The sequence below is a fragment of the Balaenoptera acutorostrata genome, chromosome X, assembly GCF_949987535.1.
Source record: "Balaenoptera acutorostrata chromosome X, mBalAcu1.1, whole genome shotgun sequence".
Classification (NCBI taxonomy): domain Eukaryota; kingdom Metazoa; phylum Chordata; class Mammalia; order Artiodactyla; family Balaenopteridae; genus Balaenoptera; species Balaenoptera acutorostrata.
In genome coordinates, this window is record NC_080085.1 from 93,948,823 (window position 1) to 93,970,851 (window position 22,029).

A 22,029-nucleotide genomic window follows, 5' to 3' on the forward strand; every position below is an offset into this window, starting at 1 on the left:
AAAAGCAAACATTGCTGAGCCACTTCATTGCCTCTGCTAAAAGGCTTTCTGTGGCTCCAGAGCTGACAGCATCTAGAATATAAAGCAGTTGTTGACTTCTGTGTCCAAACTAGTTTGCTGGGAAGGACCTGAAGTATACTGATCCTATTTGCACACAAAGTTACATAGAGACAACTTAGAAAAGAGTACACCCACCCTCCGCTAATTGGAAGTTTGGCAGCTAAGGGAGAAGTGATTTTATGGATTCCTGAGTGTGCTGTGGTTCAATGGATCTGGACATTCTTTCCTTTTGATGATTCCATTAGTGTTTTTCCTCATTAAAGTTCCCATACTTTATACTGCATGATTTGTGGTGAAGTCAAACCAAAGTAATTTTTGTAACCATAAAATACCCTTTTGGGTTTTTTTGTTTGCTTTTTGTTTTTTTAAAATTTATTTATTTTTATTTTTGGCTGCATTGGGTCTTCATTGCTGCGTGTGGGCTTCCTCTAGTTGCGGAGAGCGGGGGCTACTCTTCCTTGTGGTGCGCAGGCCTCTCATTGCGGTGGCTTCTGTTGTTCCGGAGCACGGGCTCTAAGCATGCGGGCTTCAGCAGTTGTGGCTCGTGGGCTCTAGAGCGCAGGCTCAGTAGCTGCAGCGCGCGGGCTTAGTTGCTCCGCGACATGTGGGATCTTCCCGGACCGGGGCTCAAACCCGTGTCCCCTGCATGGGCAGACGGATTCTTCACCACTGCGCCACCAGGGAAGCCCATAAAATACCCTATTGTTGAAGGCCTGCTTGTCTCTTGCCCGTTTCCTGCGACCAACATAACCATGACACATCTAATCCTGGTGTGACAGAACTTAATTACTATGTGAATCATGAGTGGGAGGCCAGCTAATTTCAGTTGTCTCAACTGTGTGCTAGTACCTGGTCACTTATTGCCAGATACTTGTTTACTCCAAGTTTTTGATCGATTTTGAGCCCTGGCCAGGAGCAACTAATCCTAATGCATATAGTTGGCAGCTGTGAATTTTTGACTTTGCCCCTTGGAATACAAAGGCTGCCTTTGCCCACACTCAGGCTGACTTTAGCTTCTAAAGAGTAAATCTTCGGACTTCTCGAGTGGCACAGTGGTTAGGAATCCGCCTGCCAATGTAGGGGACACAGGTTTGATCCCTGGTCTGGGAAGATCCCACATGCCTCAGAGCAACTAAGCCTGTGTGCCACAGCTACTGAGCCTGCTCTCTAGAGCCCGTGAGCCACAACTACTGAGCCCACATGCTGCAACTACTGAGGCCCGCCCGCCTGGAGCCTGTGCTCTGCAACAAGAGAAGCCACTGCAATGAGAAGCCCACGCACCGCAATGAAGAGTAGCCCCCGCTCGCCATAACTAGAGAAAGCCTATGCGCAGCAACAAAGACCCAACACAGCCAAAAAATAAATAAAATTTAAAAAAATAATAAAATAAAGTTTCTACTCTTAAAAAAAAAAAGAGTATACCTTGGCCTCAGTAGGTGATTGTGATTATGTGCTACAATATAACTATGTTTATTCTTTTTAAATTAAATTTATTTATTTAATTTTGGCTGCGTTGGGTCTTCGTTGCTGCGCGTGGGCTTTCTCTAGTTGCGGCGAGCGAGGGCTACTCTTTGTTGCAGTGCGTGGGCTTCTCATTGCTGTGGCTTCTCTTGTTGCAGAGCACGGGCTCTAGGCGTGCGGACTTCAGTAGTTGTGGCATGTGGGCTCAGTAGTTGTGGCTCATGGGCTCTAGAGCGCAGGCTCAGTAGTTGTGGCGCAGGAGCTTAGCTGCTCTGCGGTATGTGGGATCTTCCTGGACCAGGGCTCGAACCCGTGTCCCCTGCATTGGCAAACGGATTCTTAACCACTGCACCACCAAGGAAGCCCACTATGTTTATTCTTAAACTGCTTTTCAGAAGCCCCAGCTTTACTAGGAATTATCAAATTAGGCTCCTATTAGAAAGGAATCCCATTCTGTCTGTAGGCTAAAAAAAAAAAGCTTACTGCCCACGTGCATTTTTAAAGAACTTAACCCCTCCCTAATTTAGTAAACTGATCTTATCCATGCCTGCGAGGCCCACTCCCTTCTACAGCGATTCTGTCATTTGTCCTAGGCAGTGGCAAAATCATAGATATTTATTTTAGCTACACTAGCTGATTTGGTAGGCTTTAATCTGAAGGAACACTAAGTGGTTCAAAATATATCTGCACAATTTTTCATTATTATTATCCCTATTTTGTAGCTGAGAGAGAAGAAAGAGAAACTTCCTCGGTGTCACATAACCAGTCAATGGAAAAGTTAAAAATAACAACAGAGACTGGAATGAGGGAGTTCTGTGGATCTAGTCTACTGAATAGCACAAACGGATTGGAAGTAAACCTCAAATACGTGGCCATATCTGTAGGGCACAATTCATTAAAAACTTTTTTTTTCCCATTTTCCCCAAGCAATTGTTTTTCTTTCTTTTAATATACATAAATCTCTTGTGGACACAGATTTAATTCTTTGGAAGTCTTCATCTTACTAGAAACCTAAAAAAAAAAGGAGAGAGGAGACTGCATGAGAACAGATTAATTTCCCAAGTAGGTTGTCCTGATACTGCAGGCGAGGGTAAAAATCACTCATGTCCATCTTTCCCTCCAAGCACCTCCCCTGCCCAACTTTCCCCTGGAGCCATTGCTGCCCTCCCATGCCTTGGGCCCTTCCCCACTCTTATCCCTTTTTAGCAATCTGAGATCCCCTCAATCATCTCCCCAAACTCACTGATAGCTAATCTGATCCCTCAACAGCAATCAACTTGACACAGCTTAAATTTTCTGCATTATCCTTATCAGTACAATTCCTTTCTGTACCTGTTTTCATCAGTGGACAGAAAACACCCTTTCCACACATAACACATGTTCAGGCATTCCACTCCACACATGCGTGGGAGCGAGTGTGTACAACTGAAGATGTAGACATTTATAAATGATGATGAAGCACTTGACAAAATGTACTTTCATAATCTCTGTTATCTAGGACTTCCAGGGCTGCTCAGCAAGAAATCAGGGCGCCCTGGTGAGGGGTTCTTAGTAGGTTAAATGTGTTACCATATCTGGTTGAAAAACACCGAATCTTTCCACCTTGTAATAATATCCTCACTACGTATGTGGAGAGGTAGTACAGCAGAGTGAAAATGGTATAGAATTTGGAGTCAGATATACTCCCATGTGAATTCCAACTCTGCCACTTACTAGCTGTGTGACCTTTGGCAACATACTTCACCTTTCTGAGCCTCATTTTCCTCATCTGAAAATAATGGGCTTTTATTACTTGTTGTAAGAATTAAATGATATAATTAATACATGTACAGTGTCTGGCACATAGTAAGTTCTCAATAAATATGTTTCCTTCCTACCTCTGCTTTGGAAGGTAGTGTTATAAGGAGTGGAATGTTGCATAAGGAGAAGAGTGTAGTTTTGTACTAAGATGTCGGGTCAAATTCTAATCCAATCATTAGGTTATTCCCTAATGGGTGCCCTCAGCAAGTTACTTAACCTGAGCGCACGTTGCTTCTTCTGTAAGATGTAGCATATAATACTTATCTCATGGGTGTAAAGTATCTGGCCCCTAGCAGGTTCTCAATGGTAGCTATTTCTGTTACAGGTATAAGACTGTTCTTAGTTTCAGATATAGCACACCTACTGTTGTAAAGCCCCTCTCTGAAATTCTCTCTTTTCTTCGAGTGCATGAAATCTTTGTTTAAAAAAATCCCGTTTTCTAATGGTTGTATACCCACTTGAGCTGACTGAGGTTTACCTGCATTTGCAAGTAACAGTATAGTATTTGAAAGTATGCTGCAGTATCACATTTGGGGCTTTTTGTTCTGTTTTGTTTGGCTGCTCTCTCTCTCCACACCACCATCATCTTCTTCTTGCTATCCAAGGGCCAACTGCCTCGAGTGGAAATTTGTTGCCATTCATTCTCTACACATATATTGTCCAGCTGTGTGGTCACATCATTGCTTTGATGCCAGGACACTAGCTGTCTGAGATGGTGATTTACCATTTATTTAATGGTAAGAAGCCAGATGTGGTGTCTCATTTCCTGCAGACATATTAAAGGCTGAACACCATGGCCCATCTCTGCACCGCTGCAGAAACTCAGTATGATCGGAAACTTAATCGGCCATGGTGCTACCCTGCTGTTGCTTCTGCAGGATGCTGCTCTGTTTACCAGTTCATCATTAGATAGTGCACTGCTTAGGGCAGCTTTCAGTTCAGTGTTGCTGATATAAATATTTGGCAAGGCTAGCCTTTGTGGTACGATTTGAGAAATTCAAAAAGCCTCCTGGCCCGAATATATCTCTGTCACTGGTCACAGTGCCTGAAATGCATGCAAGAAACATTTCACATGAACTTTCCTTCTTGGGTATAAGGCAATGTTAGAATGCAAATACCACTCTCTAGAGGGAAGATACTGAGTCATTATCGGCTATTAATACTGAGTCAGAAGTGCATTGGAATCCTGATTCTGTTACTAGCTATATGAGCTTAGGGGGTTGCTAATTCTCTCTGAGCCAGTTTCCTCTTCTGAAAATGGGGATAATAATGGATGGTTGTGAGAATTTAATGAGATAATGCATGTAAAGAACATAGTAAATGCTCAACGAACAATAGTTGTTATTAGCCTTAGGGACAGCAGGGCCCCGAAGGAATACATTTAGGACTGGTAAATTTGGTTTGAGGGTCAGGAATAAGGTGAAGTCTGGTACCAGGAAACTGCTCAAAGCAAAGGCCCTGGTGGAGTGGTGATATTACAGCCTGGGAATAGCATGGAAACTCTGGGGACCTGGGGTTGGAAGAGTTGGGCGGGAGGAAGAGGGAAGACTGAAGCAAAATCACACTGCATTTCCATGAACCTTCCAATAAGAAAAGCGCAGTACTACTCAGGATGCGATGCTTTGTGAGGTAGTAAGCTCTGACACTGGGAGTGTTCAAGCAGAGGCTGAGTGCTGGCTACCCTCAGGATACTCAGGGCTTCTCAAACTTATATTTGCATACAAATCACCTGGGAATCCTGTTTAAATGCAGGTTCTGATTCAGCAAGTCTGGGTGGGACCTGAGATTCTTCACTTCTCATGAGCTTGCTGACAATGCTGATGCTTCCGATCAACAGATCTCATCCTTAGTAGCAAAAGGCTCTGTTGCAGTTTGAAGAGAAATCGCAGTGAGACAGAGGGATATGGTTAGGGAAAGCCAGAGAGTTACAAGGCTCCATAAAGTAGGAGCACTCTGATGCAGTCATGATCTACAGTCTGGTTCTTAGCTTTGTAAGCTTTGAAATTTGATTGGTAGTATAAGCAGAGCCTGGGCTCCTGGGGACTGACTCACAATTAACCAAATTCACGAGACCAGTATATAAGCCAGAATGCCAACTGATTAATTTATAATGAGAAGTATAACTTCCAGTGGAACAGATACTAGTGTTTGCTGATCAGAGAATTACCTCCCTGTAGGCATATTTACAGGAGGAGCTAAATGATGAAAAGAAGGTTGCTTGGTGAGGAGGGACTCATAGCAAGGGGAGTTCATAGGATGATTTTAATGGTTCATGTCATCAAGCTATGATAGTCTGATACCTTCATCTCCACTACTGGTCTAGACCTCCAGAATAGTGCTGAGGGTGTTAGCCTCCATATCAGTCTCTCTGCCTCCTGTCTTGCCCTCATACAATCCAGATGATCTATGTAAGCCTAGGTCTGACAATATCATTTGTTTGATCCACTGATTTCAATATAAATTCACAATCTAAACTCATCATTACAAAAAGTTTAAAATATAGAGAAAAGTTGAAAAATATTACAGCGAGCACCTATATACCCACCACCTAGATTCAACAATTGTTATCATTTTGCCATATTTACTTTATGTATCTGTGTGTGCACATGTGCATTGAGCCCATACTCTTTAACATAGGTTTCTAAACTCTTCATGTTCTGGCATAACCCACTTGACCTGCTTCACTCCCCTTGGCTCCCCCTTTGCTCCCCCAGACATGCCTAACTATTGAATGTTAGTTCCCTGAATGTTTGCTGGTGTTCTCATGTATTGCCTATTGCCTATGCCTGAATATCCTTACTTTCTTTTTTCTTGATTAGCTCTATTTGTTCATAAAGAGAGCCACGCCCATGTTGCCATAGCACCCTATACTCTTCTCAGTGATAACATGTATTATACTATACTGTTATTGTGTGTTTGCCTCTTTGACTTTCCTACTAAACTATGAACTCCTTGAGGGCAGGGACTGTTTCATTTCTCTCTGTATACCTGCACCTCTCAAGTGTCTTGCGCTTAGTAGGTGTTCAGTAATCAGAAAATCCAACTGCCTGCCGGACAGTTCTACCTAGTTACATCGTGGGTACCTTGAATTCAACTTGTCTAAACTGAACTCATTTCTCCTCCTACCCACTCTACACATTTAAAACCCTCCTCCTCATTAAATGCCATTCAGTCTTCCAAGCCAAAAGCCTCAGAGCAATCCCTAACTCTTCCCTCTCATTCATCCTCCAAACAAGTCCTGTTGATTCTATATCCAAAATACATTACCAATCTGTCCATTTCTCTTTATCTCCACTACCAATTTAGTCCAAGCCACCTTCATTTCTCACCTGGAGCACTGCCAACAATCCTCTATCTGGGATTCCTGCTTCTACTCTTGTCTCCTCCAATTTTTATTCACAGAGAAGCATAATGATCACTAAAATTCAGATCTGATTTTAGTACTCCCTGCTTAAACCCTGATTATATTACTCCTTGCTTTTGGATCAAGTCCAAACTCCTTAGCTTTACCCAAAGGACTCTCAAGAACTGACCCCTTTGTCCCTCTATAACTTTATCTCTTGTACTCTGGGTTCCAAACACTTGGTGTTTATAGAGCCTGTAGTACTTGTTGTTTCTCAACATTTTCAGTTTCATGCCTCAGTGCCTTTTCTTGTATTGTTCTCTGTCTAGAAAGGTTAACACTCTCAAAGTCAGCACAGGTGTAACCTCCTCTGGGAAGCTTTTTCTTACTTCCCAGTCTGGGTTAGTTCCTCTTCTCTAACACCCACTACTGCCCTATGCATACCTCTAGTGTAGCTCTTATACTATATACATCAGCACTCTCTCTCTATATATATTACAATTATCAGCTTGTTTGTCTCATCAAAGGTAACTTATGAGCTTTTTGAGAGCAGAGTTAATGTCTTATTTTGTTTTAACCCAATGCTTAGCCCATGATTGGCATATAGTAGATTGCAGTAAATATTTAAGAAAGAATGAATATTAACAAATGTCTCTCCAAACTTCATTTTTGTAAATACCTTATAAAAGATCTCTTTTCTTTTAAACACATTGTTTCTTCAAAGTACAACATACTTGATTGTCATGCAGGTTTTATATGTATATATTTTCTGCTGCACTGCGTGGCATGTGGGATCTTAGTTCCCCGACCAAGGATCAAACCCACACCCCCTGCACTGGAAGTGTGGAGTCTTAACCACTGGACTGCCAGGGAAGTCCCAATCATGCAGGTAATATTGATTGAATATTGAGTGTTCTTCACCAGCAATTTCAGACAATTTCTGGAACTGTACCATTTCTGTTTTTTATATAAATTTATTTATTTTTGGCTATGTTGGGTCTTCGTTGCTGCGTGCGGGCTTTCTCTAGTTGCGGCGAGCGGGGGCTACTCTTCGTTGCAGTGCACGGGCTTCTCACTGTGGTGGCTTCTCTTGTTGTGGAGCACGGGCTCTAGGCACGTGGGCTTCAGTAGTTGTGGCATGTGGGCTCAGTAGTTGTGGCTTGCGGGCTCTAGAGCACAGGCTCAGTAGTTGTGGTGCACAGGCTTAGTTGCTCTGCGGCATGTGGGATCTTCCCAGACCAGGACTCGAACCCGTGTCCCCTGCACTGGCAGGCGGATTCTTAACCACTGCGCCACCAGGGAAGTCCCGTACCATTTCTTTAGATGACAGATGCTACCCTTTTATTTTCCCCTAGGTAATTTTTATCTAAGAGATTAACATCATCAGTAGTTGGGGGTGCCATGCTATTGGTCCCATACACCTCCCTTGACCTCTAAAGTCCCTTGCAACACCTACGATTCATGTTTCACAAAATTGCCCATTTATTTGGATTCTAGGTGCTCTTTGGTTATGGTGTTAATTTTCCTCTAGGTTTCTCTCAAGCCATAAGAGCATCACGTGCAGGATTGTCCCATGCTTAATCTTTGCAAATAATATTGATTAAGTAAATGTTGGGCCAGGGGAGTGGAATGATTGATTAGGAATTTAACAAATGTTGGGCTGGATAAAGTAAATTATATTTATTTGAACTGAAAAAAATGGCTAAAAGTGAACATCCTGAACATTACTTTCTCTGATTATTACCTCAAAGTAACAACCTTAATATTATTTTAAAAGTATTGGGTCCCTGAATTTGTTTAATAATAATAGTATGTAACAGATATAATTTTTACACTCTGCTAAGCACTGTTCTAAGTGCTTTACATGTAGGAACTCATTTAATCATCTGGACTACTCTATGATGTAGGTACTATTATTATCCCCATTTTGCAGATGATGAGGAAACTGTGGCACAGAGAAGTAATTTCCCCAAGGGCAAAAGTTACCCATAACTGTCAGACACCAGAAGTATTAATTCAGTTTAATCCATGCATATTTATTGAGCACCTACTAAATGTAATAACTGACAGGGTAGATAAAAATTGTACACTTAAAGTAAGGAGAAATCTTAACGCAATAGTGCTGTGAGTGAATTGTCAAGGTGAGTCAGGCTCTTTTTTAGTTAGTGGGAGATGGAGAAAGATTATGTAGTTAAGGTCATGAATGGCGCAGACATATCTGTTTGGGTAAGTCTGGTTTGCGGAAAATGGAAGAAAAGAGGCTTAGTTTTGAGGAGTATGAAAATGGTCATTCTTTTTTGAGGGCTAAGATAACTTTTAGAAGGGGCATCTGATGCAGTATATTTAGTATGAGGTAAGGGTAAGAAGGAAATACATAGGTATGACGCTTGTTTAGAGAAGGAAAGGAAAAAGTTTTAAAAAAAAAAGGCAATGCGCTCTTCCGGCCCCCCCCCTTAGAGAATTAGTAAATAGCCTGCTTAAGCACCACCCACCTACCCAAATTCTCTGGACTGCAAGTCAGACCTTTCAGATCTGCGCTTTTTAGAAGTACTTTCGCATTCTGGCACCTTAAGCCAGAAATGCCCCGCAGGCAAACGTTACGAGGGAAAAATATATTCTTGCAATTCAAAACGGACTCGAATCCTACCAACGAGCGTTTCTGTTCGCTGATTCCATAGTTCCTCGCCTGTCCATTTTTCATACAACGACTTGACACACCTGACCACACAGCCTCCGATCCTATTCTAATGCCTGCCCATCCTGTTACCCTTTTAAAAGGCGGATCCCGCAGTGTCCTTTCCTCCCTCCCAGCCGCCTCCACCCCCAGTCGGCTGGGCGGAGCTTCACGCTAAAGCCCCGGAGCCCGACGCGGCCAAGGCAGTAGCGGAGAGGACTGGAGCCCCGAAGAGCTGCATCTGCGGCAACATCTCCAGCGACGTTACGTGCCTGTCGGCTTCGACCCAGCCCGCCGCGCGTGCCAGTCTCTCCCCGCCCCCTCCCCACCTGGCGCGCACCTGGCCAAGGCCGGGGTCCCGCCGAGAGCCGGGAAGGCGCGTGCCAGGGGCCCTAGGGAACCGCAGAGCGCGCGCGCCATGGGGCCGCCGCCCGGGGCCGGGGTCTCCTGCCGCGGTGGCTGCGGCTTTTCCCGATTGCTGGCCTGGTGCTTCCTGCTGGCTCTGAGTCCGCAAGCCCCCGGTTCCCGGGGAGCCGAAGCAGTGTGGACCGCGTACCTCAACGTGTCCTGGCGGGTTCCGCACACCGGAGTGAACCGCACCGTGTGGGAGCTGAGCGAGGAGGGCGTGTACGGCCAGGATTCGCCGCTCGAGCCGGTGGCTGGGGTCCTGGTACCGCCCGACGGACCAGGGGCGCTGAACGCCTGTAACCCGCACACGAATTTCACGGTGCCCACGGTCCCGGGGGACTGGGGTAGCAGCGTGCAAGTCTCTTGGTTGGCCCTCATCCAGCGCGGCGGGGGTTGCACCTTCGCAGACAAGATCCATCTGGCTTACGAGAGAGGGGCGTCTGGAGCCGTCATCTTTAACTTCCCGGGGACCCGCAATGAGGTCATCCCCATGTCTCACCCGGGTGAGTGCGGCTACCGAATTGCGCGCCATCAAACCCCTGCCAAGGCCATTTTCCCTTATTTTCCTCAGTGTACTCTTCCCCCTATCCCCTTGCTCCAAAGGAAAACGAGTGTCCTTTCTGTCCCCATCGAGTGAGGGCAGGGTCCTCTCTTCCCCGAGATTCACCCTGCGTCGGGGGGTTGGGCGGAAAAATCCTTTAGAATTTGCCTCTCTGGTGGAAAAGGGTAAAAACAGAGTGAGGAGGCTGGCAACTCGAGAAGGACTGTTTGGGCTCTGCGTCGTCTTTTCCTGCTGTTTCACGAGGGTGGTTTGCATTGGGTTAATTGGTTGGTGGTGGGCATTGGCTTTGAAATGACTGGGAAGAAGCCTACCCGAGAAGCCTGCCTGGAAATCCCTTCCTCAGTCTTGTCCTGATTAACAGCCTCAGGCCCGCAGCAGATTTTTTCCCTCCTCTCTCACTGTTTTCTCTGCATGTTTCCTAGTATCAGGTACAAGATTGTGTTACTGTGCCCTGTTAACCTCATTCCAGTTTTGGTGGAAACTTTGCTCAGCTGTCGGGTTCTTCTCTGCCCAGGGGTCTCAGGTCCCAAGTGATTTTTGGTTTCAGTGCTTTCCTTTGCATTTGAAAAAATCTGATTTAGGATATAGAGTGGCAAAACAGGTGATTAGTGTTATTAAAGAAGAAGAGGTTTATGCATGAGGCTAGCAAAGGCCTAGACTTTGGAAAATGTAATCCAGGTAGGTCTTAAATTTGTGCAGATGAGGTGGATTACTGTTTCTCCCTCTTCAGTTATCCTTCCAGAAACCTTCTCCCTATTTGTGATTAGGTATCCATACCATATGTACATAGTGATCCTAGGCCCCAAAAGACAAAGAAAAAAAATTGGGGGAGAAAAAGGCAGAGACACGTAATAGTAATAGCAGTATATCATAGTTGTTGAGAGCTGGGCCTCAAGTCAGACCTTGGTTAAATTCCGGCTCCATTGCTTACTAGTCCTGTGACCTTGAGCAACTTATTTGAAGTCTAGCCTGGATTCCCTCCTCAAATGGGAAAGAACTAAGAATGAACCACTCCTACAGGTTTGCCTTGAGGATGAAATGAAATAACGATGGTAAAAGAGTTTAACACATCATCCTCTGTAAAGGTTAGGTGGTAGGATCAGCTTTTCAGAGTTGTTGGAGAGATGAATCTGCTTGTTTAGCTACTGGAGATTCTGTGTTTTTCCTAAAACAGTATGTCTGGCCCTGCCTAGAGAGCACTTGCACTGAGTGGCTGGGTGGTATAATGGAAAGAGCACTGAACTGGAACTTAGGAGATTTTAGCTCTTTTAGTCCCTTCTCTGCCTCTACCAGCTTCACAACCTTGTACAAGTTACTCACTGGTCAAATGATAGTATAGAGGCAGGAGGAGGAAGCCAGGTTGGCAGATCGTGACAAAAAATGAACTAGATGAACTCCCTTCCAGCTCTAAAATGCTGTGATTCTTAGATTTTATATTGATTAAAGAAAGGAGCAACTGCATCTCTTTTGGTTGATAATTCGTTGATTAGAATGAAATTACTTTTTAAAGGCTGATAGAAACAAAGAATAAGGACTTGATGTATTTTAAAGTCCTTACATTTCAATTGGCTACCTAAATGCAAGGGTTTGACTTTGCTTCCTCCCAATGAGATTCATTTGCACAGATGATTTGGAATTGAAGAGTACTCTTTAGTTAGAGAATTCCAATTTAGACTGCTTTCATCCTACTTCTGTTAAGTATATAAGCTTATATTTATCTGATAGTTTTAGGGGACAATAAAATTAATTTTGTTGAGCTCCCACTATGTGCCAGGCACTCTACATACATCTTACTTATTCTTTATTGAGAGACAGTATGGTGTACTAGGAAAAGCAAATGCATTGTAGTCAAGAATGAGAATCAAATTCTGGATTTACCACACAATAGCTTTGTGTCCTTGGTCAGATTATTTAACATTACTGAGTCTCAGTTTTCAGAAAAGTGTTTTGATACTTTAAAAATGTAATTTAAAAATGTATTATTATCTGAGATGCTGACTCTAGCAATGTTACACTTAGGCTAACTAGCTAAAGGAACTAGCTAGTTACTTGAGGAATGGAATCGCGTTTCTTCCTTGAACTCCTGGAGAAACTACTTTTCAACACAGGGGAAAAATCACTTTGCATTTCATCCACATATGTTGTTAAATATTTGTTTGCAGAGTGCTGTGTTGTTTGCTTTGCTCATTCCTGAGAGTAATCCCAGGGTTTGTTGTAATCTCTGGTCAAAAACGATTTCTCTTGGATCTTAGTGGCAAAGAGGTAGGACTGAAGTTTATGTGCTGATTAACAATATATATTGCCATGAATTCTACAAGGGCCACCAAATGTGGAAAAGCCATTGCTGTGGTCTTTGTTTACAAAACCTTTCTTCACCCCCTCTCACAGGGGCCTATGCTTGAATTGTCTGTCCTTTGTTGGAGTTCGTGTTGATCATCCACACCCACCTATCACAGTCCTGCGACCATGAAGACCCATTTGTTTCAAGTAACAGAACTAACTGGTTTAGAACAGTAGCTTTAAAACTTTTGTGTATTGGAGAGAAACTCCACTATCTAAGTGCAATCGATTAGGAAAATCAGGCTATTTTTTAAAAAAATCAGGCTGTTTTTATGGATACCAAATTTTCCCAAAGGGTAGCTGTAGGCTTGCAGCAACCCATGCCGTTTATTTCTGTATATTATCTTCCAGAAAATCCTGATTCACACAGATAAAAAATTTTAAATGACAGATTTTTATTTACAGATGATCCTGCAGTCTCTGGATATTTTTCATTCAAATTGATCCAGAAACTGGGAATAAAATGCAGAGAAAATTTTGGTTTCACAGTTTAATCACTATTCATGTCTTATTTAAATATGAAAATCAGATAAGAAGCAGCCAAAACAGAGTAAGCACTAAAGCTGTCTAAAATGTATGGTTGTCACGATGAGACACGTTATGCATGTTCTTGTTATTGCACAACTAACTAGTCTCCTTTCGCCAAGCAGATGAGCCTGAGCCTTGCATGCTTTCTAATTGAGCACAGCCCACGGGTTGAAGTGGTGTCAGTACTTCCTTACACAATTTTCCTTGAGTCAACATGTGCAGGCATGAATTTGTTGAAAGACCTGTGCAAAGCTTCCACTTTCATAATCCATGACGCATTTACAAGAACTTGAAACATATTCAGAGGGATGGCAGGAGAAGCATTATTCCTGAGGGCTGTAAAAAAGTGAATGAACCAAGCCATTTAAGTTAATGATTTGGTGGTCTTCCCTGGGATAGAGTTTGCTATATAAAACAGTTGCTTGTATACATTGTTGAAAGACCTCTTAGAGTGTATTAAGAAGATGGCCTCTGCCAGGTTTTTTTTTTTAGGTTTTCTTTTTTTTATTGAAGTATACTTGATTTACAATGTTGTGTTAATTTCAGGTGTATAGCACAGTGATTCAGTTATATATATACATATATAGGTTCTTTTCCCTCATAGGTTATTGTAAAATATTGAGTATAGTTCTGTGTGCTATACAGTAGGTCCTTGTTGGTTACATGTTTTATATATAGTAGTGTGTATATGTTAATCCCAAACTCCCTCCCTCTACCACTTAATTTTTTTTTTTTTTTTAAAGGATTTTCTTATTTATTTATTTATTTATTTATTTATTTATTTTTGGCTGTGTTGGGTCTTCGGTTCGTGCGAGGGCTTTCTCCAGTTGCGGCAAGCGGGGGCCACTCTTCATCGCGGTGCGGGGACCGCTCTTCATCGCGGTGCGCGGGCCTTTCTCTATCGCGGCCCCTCCCGTCGCGGGGCACAGGCTCCAGACGCGCAGGCTCAGCAATTGTGGCTCACGGGCCCAGCTGCTCCGTGGCATGTGGGATCTTCCCAGACCAGGGCTCGAACCCGTGTCCCCTGCATTAGCAGGCAGATTCTCAACCACTGCGCCACCAGGGAAGCCCCACTTAATATTTTTAAAATCTTAGGCCAGTATTTTACTTCTCTAAGTCTTAGTTTTCTCCTGTGTAAGATGGGCATAATAAAAAACTTACCTGATAAGGGATTAAATGAGATACTACAGATAAAGTGTTTAGCATAGAGCCTGACATTTAGGAAGCTACTATAATTTTTCTTTATTACAGTTAAGATAGTTAAATGTATTTTGGAAAATGAAAAGTGATTTGTATGTTTGTGGTATACAATTTGAAAATGAATAGCCTAGAGTACTTCAAGGTCCATATTACCTGACATCTGACTGTAACCCTTTAGGAATAAGTTGAGTAGACTGACTGTTTTACCAGAAAATGATCTTTTGGCCCACCTATGTTTGTCATTCTTTTCTCAAGTAACTGCTTCTCCCTCAAGTAACCAATCTTCTTCCCATTCACAAAGGACTTTGGAATAGGATTTTCCACTGATTTATTACCACCCTATCCCTTCTCAACCACTTGACATTTAGTTTTTATTCTTTGTTGGGTTTTTTGTTGTTGTTGGCTGTTTTTTTTTTTTTTGCCCCCTAGTAAGTTGGCATCAAAAAGAACCTTTTTTAGTAGAATGATAGGCTCAAAAGAAGTTGAGAAGAGATTGGGTGGTGATGATTTACCAACGTAAAATACCATTCCAGAATCTGTTCCACGTGCATCCTTTTTGATCTCTCTGCAGTACTGTATTTGATATTGTTGACCACTCCTTTGAAACTCTTTCCTAAGCAGTCTCTTGCTTCTCTTGCCTCTCTTTTGTTTCATTTCTGTTATTTTATTAACATATGCACCTCATACCTTTTCTTCCTTGCATTCATACCCAAGCCCCCAACACTCTCCCTCCAGTAAATATCTGCCACGTCCAGTTGCTTCCATCACTTTCAGTCTTCTCACATATGTTCCCTTCTCCCTCACAATTGTTTTTACACTGATTTCAGTTCCTGTGTCTTCTCATGGGAACAAATACTTAGCCTCCTAATTGGTCTCCCTGCCTCCAGTCACTTCTCCCCTTCGGTTCTTCCTCCACGTGACCACCAGAACACAGCTCTGGTCACACATACGCCATTGCTCAAAAGCCCATTACTTATAAATTTGAGACTATGTTTCTCAGCATGGCGTATAAGACTCTTAATGATCTAGTCCCAACCTACTTGTGAAGCTTTATGTATTTCTTGTCTCCTATTGATCCCTAAACATGTTCTCTACCCTTTTCCATTATCATTCCTTTGCTCGTACTTCTGCTTTTGCCTACGTACCCTTTTCTTACCAGCTCTGTTGGTCAAAACCTTACCCATCCTTCAAAACCCAGCACAGATGCCTCCTCATCTTTGAAGCTTTTCATAATTCCTTCTTTTCCTCTTCCCACCACAGCCCCCGCACCAAAAACAAAATAATCTCTTCTCTTATCTCCCGTAGAACTCCATCTCTTATAATACTTTCTCCATTTTGCTGGTAGTTTTTTGTTTATATATTTTACCTTCCTACTGGATCGTAATCATTTTAATGTTTTATTATTGTCATATTCCCCATAGGAACCTTTATACTTTATGTGCTCTGGAAATGCTTGTTGAGTGGCCTTAAATACACAACAATGCCAGAGGGTCATATGATTCCCTAGAAAAATATGTAACAGAAGGGGATTGAAATTCAATTCATAGAACATTTATCAAGGGTCTACTGTATGCTAAGTACTGTGCTTCTTGCCTGAAAATAAGGAGGACTAAGATTGTACAAATACTTCAAGATTGCAAACGCCCTAATTTTTATGTTGGTCACCATCATGTGCCAGTTTATGGGTTTTTAATGGCAAAATGACCTAGGTAACAAAGAAATAGTGACAGTGAGTATTTACATTGAACTTTCCCTGTTCTATTTTTTCTTTGATGTTTTAAAACTTTGATTTACACCATTCAACTTATGTCTCCAATTAAAGTGCTTCCAGTGAACATGTTGATGAATGTGGAATTCCATAACATAAAAACCTTACAAAAATATAGCCTGATCGGTGAATTGTTTTTCTAAGTACATAAAGAACTATTTCCCCCAGTCCATGGAAGATGTGTGTTGTCTCATATAGAATGCCACATTTAGTCTCTGTTCTCAGGCTTAAATGGAGGAAATAGAGGAGAGTACCAAAGATATTTTCTAAGTTATTTTATGATTATAAATTTAACCATGCGTCTTGCAGAAAACTTGGAAAATACAGAAAAGTATAAAACTAAAAATAAAAGCTACGTATAATTCCACAATGCAGAGATGGTACCGTTAATATTCCTTCTAGTCTCTTTTTCCATGTATCCTACTTTTATCATAATGGTTATTTTTTCATGAATATTAATGTAGTATTAAGAAAATACAGACAATTTAAAGGAAAACACAAAAAGCCATAAATATAACCATTTTAGCATTTGGGTTTTTTTTTTGTCATTTGCTTCCTTTGCTCTGCATATATATTATTTAAAGAATTATAATTATATACTGTATATACAGTTTTGCATCCTGCTTATTATTGTAAGCATTTTCCCATGTAATTAAAAATAGAGAGGGGGTTCTCTTGTAAGCTGAAGATGGTGGTCATTGACTGGAGGGGTGGGAATTGAGCTTCTCTTCCATTAACCAGCAGAAAGGAAGTGCAGAAATGGCGACGGCGAGGGGTGTGAATTGGAACATTTAAAACAAAAATATGCCCCATAGAGCTTTACATAAAAATATACTTACTAGCCATAAATATGATCTGGTCTAACCCATGTTTATTGCCTATTGTGTGTGGCCTTGGTGTTTTGAAAGGTTTGATCACCATTTGTACCTTAGTTCCTCTTCTCCTATAATATTCCTATAGGTGATGTCTTTGTTACAAATGAGGTTTGCACCCAGTTTCCTTGTTGCTTGGTTAAGTAGCACCTCATTGGCTAAAATGGCCTTTCTTATTCATGATGACCACTGAACTGTAAACTATTGTTGGGGTTTTCCCCAAAGTTTACTTGATAGGGTACCACAAATACTGCCTAGGGGTGAATAATTTTTTGTATATGTAAATTTCGTCAAAGAATAATGTACATACCAAATAGGTACAGAAATAATTAACGTATAGCTCAGTGAATTTTCACAAAGCAAGCACACCTGTGTAACCAGCACCTGGCTCAAGAAGCAGAACAGTACCAGAACCCCAGAAGACTACCTTGCGCCCCAAGACGAAGAATCTTTGAAGCAGCACAATTGTCACCTTTGTCTCCTGAGGAAATGACTTCTTGCAGCATGTGGTAGGAGCCCAGTCACCTACAGAAACAAATCCTTCACTGTATTGGAGCTAGTTAACTGTGGTGATCCTCAGCTACACACTGTAGGGAGTTATTTCCAAGCACAGAATACACGCACTTTTAAAAAATAATTAATTAATTAATTTATTTATTTATTTTGGCTGCATTGGGTCTTCGTTGCTGAGCGCGGGCTTTCTCTAGTTGTGGCGAGCGGGGGCTACTCTTCATTGCAGTGCGTGGGCTTCTCACTGTGGTGGCTTCTCTTGTTGTAGAGCACGGGCTCCAGATGCGCAGGCTTCAGTAGTCGTGGCACGTGGGCTCAGTAGTTGTGGCACATGGGCTCAGTAGTTGTGGCTTGCAGGCTCTAGAGCACAGGCTCAGTAGTTGTGGCACACGGGCTTAGTTGCTCTGAGGCATGTGGAATCTTCCCGGACCAGGGATCAAACCCATGTCCCCTGCATTGGCAGGTGGATTCTTTTTTAAGTGATCTTTTTATTTTTATTTATGTATTTATTTTTAACATCTTTATTGGAGTATAATTGCTTTACAATGGTGTGTTAGTTTCTGCTTTATAACGAAGTGAATCAGCTATACATATACATATATCCCCATATCTCTTCCCTCTTGTGTCTCCCTCCCTCCCACCCTCCCTATCCCACCCCTCTAGGTGGTCACAAAGCACCGAGCTGATCTTCCTGTGCTATGTGGCTGCTTCCCACTAGCTATCTATTTTACATTTGGTAGTGTATATATGTCCATGACACTCTCTTACCCTGTCACATCTCACCCCACCCCCTCCCCATATCCTCAAGTCCATTCTCTAGTAGGTCTGTGTCTTTATTCCCGTCTTGCCCCTAGGTTCTTCAGAACTTTCTTTTTTATTCCATATATGTGTGTTAGCATACGGTATTTGTTTTTCTCTTTCTGACTTACTTCACTCTGTATGACAGACTCTGGGTCCATCCACCTCACTACAAATACCTCCATTTCATTTCTTTTTATGGCTGATTAATATTCCATTGTATATATGTGCCACATCTTCTTTATCCATTCATCTGTCGATGGACACTTAGGTTGCTTCCATGTCCTGGCTATCGTAAATAGAGCTGCAGTGAACATTGTGGTACATGACTCTTTTTGAATTACGGTTTTCTCAGGGTATATGCCCAGTAGTGGGATTGCTGGGTCATATGGTAGTTCTATTTTTAGTTTCTTAAGGAACCTCCATACTGTTCTCCATAGTGGCTGTATCAATTTACATTCCCACCAACAGTGCAGGAGGGTTACCTTTTCTCCACAGGCAGGTGGATTCTTAACCACTGCACCACCGAGGAAGTCCCCATGGACTTTTTGACACAGTTATTAAGCCAGTTTAGAGTTGCCACATTTTGCTGTTAACACCCCACTTTGGAGCCCTATGGGCAAAGCAGAGCACAAGGACTCTTTGTTATTTTTCCATTTCTTGTTCTGTCTTTTTCAGTTGTATGTATGTGTCTTTCTAGATATCATGACAATATAATTATTGCTTGAATTTACCCATAGGCTTGTTACAATATTGATTTCTTCCAAAAAGAAAGTTTGGTGATTCATGCCTGACTTGATGGAGGCTGTGGTTTCAGAACCTAGTCGTGCTTTACTTGGTTTTAATGCTTGAATGCTTAAGTTAGATACAAATCAGTGATTTTGAGTTTAACCCTATTTATTTTGACCTTTTTTTTTAAAGTATTTATTTATTTATTTATGGCTGTGTTGGGTCTTCGTTTCTGTGCGAGGGCTTTCTTTAGTTGCGGCAAGCGGGGGCCACTCCTCATCGCGGTGCGCAGGCCTCTCACCGTCGCGGCCTCTCCCGTTGCGGCCTCTCCCGTTGCGGCCTCTCCCGTTGCGGAGCACAGGCTCCAGACGCGCAGGCTCAGTAATTGTGGCTCACGGGCCTAGTTGCTCCGCGGCATGTGGGATCTTCCCAGACCAGGGCTCGAACCCGTGTCCCCTGCATTGGCAGGCAGATTCTTAACCACTGCGCCACCAGGGAAGCCCTGACCTTTTTTGAAAGAAGATGGTGCTTGAACTCACTTGGGGGTGTGTGTGTATGTTTCCCTCAAGATATTAATCATTATCATTTTAGATAAAATGTTGAAGTAGCTTAGTTAAATGCTGCCTGCAACTAAAAAGTCTTAGCTTTTGAAAGGAAAATACACCAAAATGTTAACCTTGGTTATATCTGGTTGGTGGAATTATAGGTGATTATTGTTCTCGTCATTATTATTTGTCTGTATTTTCTGAATTTCCTATAATGAATATGTTTTATACTTGTAATCAGAAAAAATCAGGTATTTTAAAAAATCCAAAATACTCCTATAGTGTTGATAAATCCTAAAGAAAGCGTTAATAATGTGACCTTCGCAACAACAGGAACGAAGCATACCTTATAATAGAAATGATTTACTGACTATTATGAGAATTTAAAGAAGAATTACTTTGGTCTTTTGAATATATCTAACTCACATAATTGTTAGTGTGGTCCTTTCTTGTTAACACTAACTGGTTTCTTCATATGTAAAATGAGCCTTGAACACTACAAAACTTTAAAGAATGACTTTTTCTATTTTAATATGGAATATTTCTCTTCTCTTCCTTTTGTATCACGATTGGTGTTTTTTTTCTTTCCCCCCTTACACATAACTCACCTTTCTTGGTTTGGTTGTTTGTTTGTTTGTTTCCCATAAGAGGCCTGCTTCCCTTCACTAGCCCCCTTCAATATCTATTCTATTCAATACTTTTAAGATTAGTGCTAAATTTAACAGCTTAGGAAGAAGAATCCAATATATTGGCAGTTTTAACCCATGACACACTGAGTTCATCTGATGACAATAGCTTTTGTCATCCTAGAAAAGAGGAAGAGATTTCGTGAGAATAAGGGCAGAGGAGAATCATGGTGTTCTTATTTTACACTTCATTAATGATATGCAGAACATACAAGCTCAATCAAAATTGCATTTAACACATCATTAAAATTGAATTGCAGATCTTCCTCAACTTATGATGGGGTTACTTCCTGATAAACCAATCATAAGTTGAAAATATTGTAAGTCGAGAATGCATTTAATACACCTTAACCTACCTAACATCATAGCTTAGCTTGACCTACCTTAAACGTGCTCAGAACATTTATATTAGCCTACAGTTGGGCCTATTTGATAATGAAGTATTGAATATCTCATGTAATTTATTGAACACTGTACTGAAAGTGAAAAACAGAATGGTTGTCTGGGTACAGAATGGTGGTAAGTGTATTGCTCACGTGGCTGACTGCTACTGCCCAGCATCATGAGAGAGTATCATACCACACATATCATAAGTCAAACCATCATAAGTTGGGGGACCTTCTGTACTTGTTTTCAAAATTGGCATTTCCCTTGAAATACTATTGTGTTATGTGAAACTCCACAAGTTGGTGGTTTGCACAAGAAACTGTCAAATTCAAGGGTAGCTTCTGTACCACTTCTTTTTCTCTTAGGATACATTTTGTGTCCTACTTTTATACCCACTTCCTTTGCCTTTCATAGCTTAATTAATTGTACCTTAGATATTCCCCCCACCTCTCTCTCTCGCTGAACCCCATCTTCCTTTTCAAAAAAATTTGAGCTTCTTTCTATGTGATGCCATTTCTTTTGAAGTGAAATTAAACATTATAAGCAGCCAGTGCTTTCAATATCTAACGACCTTGAATGTGTCCATAACTCAGTCCCACAGTCTCCACAGAAACTTCCCATTAACCATGTAATCCTCCTGATTAAATATGCATTTTTCTTATGTCCCACTATTTAAGATATTTTAAATGTTTTTGGTTTTGTTTGTTTGTTTGTTTTTTGCTTTAAGTATTTCCGTGATTTTTTCCTGAGAAGTTTTATTACAATTATGGGTTAAATAATAATTTTTATTTGCTTTGAAGTTTTTAGTCCTCCAAGCATTTCACATGGAAATAATCTGTGGGCTCATTTGGGAGCTCAAACACTGTTTACCAACATTGCTATGGGAAAATGTATTGTCTCTAGTTCCAAACAACTCATTTACAAATGAATATTTTTAAAATTTTTTTTTAATTTTTAACATCTTTATTGGACTATAATTGCTTTACAATGTTGTGTTAGTTTCTGCTGTATAACAAGGTGAATCAGCTATACGTATACATATATCCCCATATCTCCTCCCTCTTGCATCTCCCTCCCTCCCACCCTCCCTATCCCACCCCTCTAGGTGGTCACAAAGCACCAAGCTGATCTCCCTGTGCTATGCGGCTGCTTCCCACTAGCTATCTATTTTACATTTGGTAGTGTATATATGTCCATGACACTCTCTCACTTTGTCCCAGCTTACCCTTCCCCCTCCCCGTATCCTCAAGTCCATTCTCTAGTAGGTCTGTGTCTTTATTCCCGTCTTGCCCCTAGGTTCTTCATGCAGCTCAATATCAAAAAAACAAACAACCCAATCCAAAAATGGGCAGAAGATC

General features: G+C 41.6%; 1 protein-coding gene across 2 annotated transcripts in view; it reads left to right on the forward strand.

Moving 5' to 3' along the window:
* The window catches only part of RNF128 (ring finger protein 128), a 105,410-nt gene that overhangs the window by 31,189 nt on the left and 52,192 nt on the right, over positions 1-22,029 (forward strand). Inside the window, exon 1 of one of the 2 annotated variants that reach the window (XM_007178331.2) lies at positions 9,516-10,249. The exons of the other annotated variant lie outside the window; for it this stretch is intronic. Within the exon in view, the coding sequence (XP_007178393.2) occupies positions 9,757-10,249 (493 nt within the window). The 5' untranslated portion in view covers positions 9,516-9,756. Of the gene's footprint in view, positions 1-9,515; positions 10,250-22,029 lie in introns of those variants that run through there. 2 annotated transcript variants of the gene reach the window in all.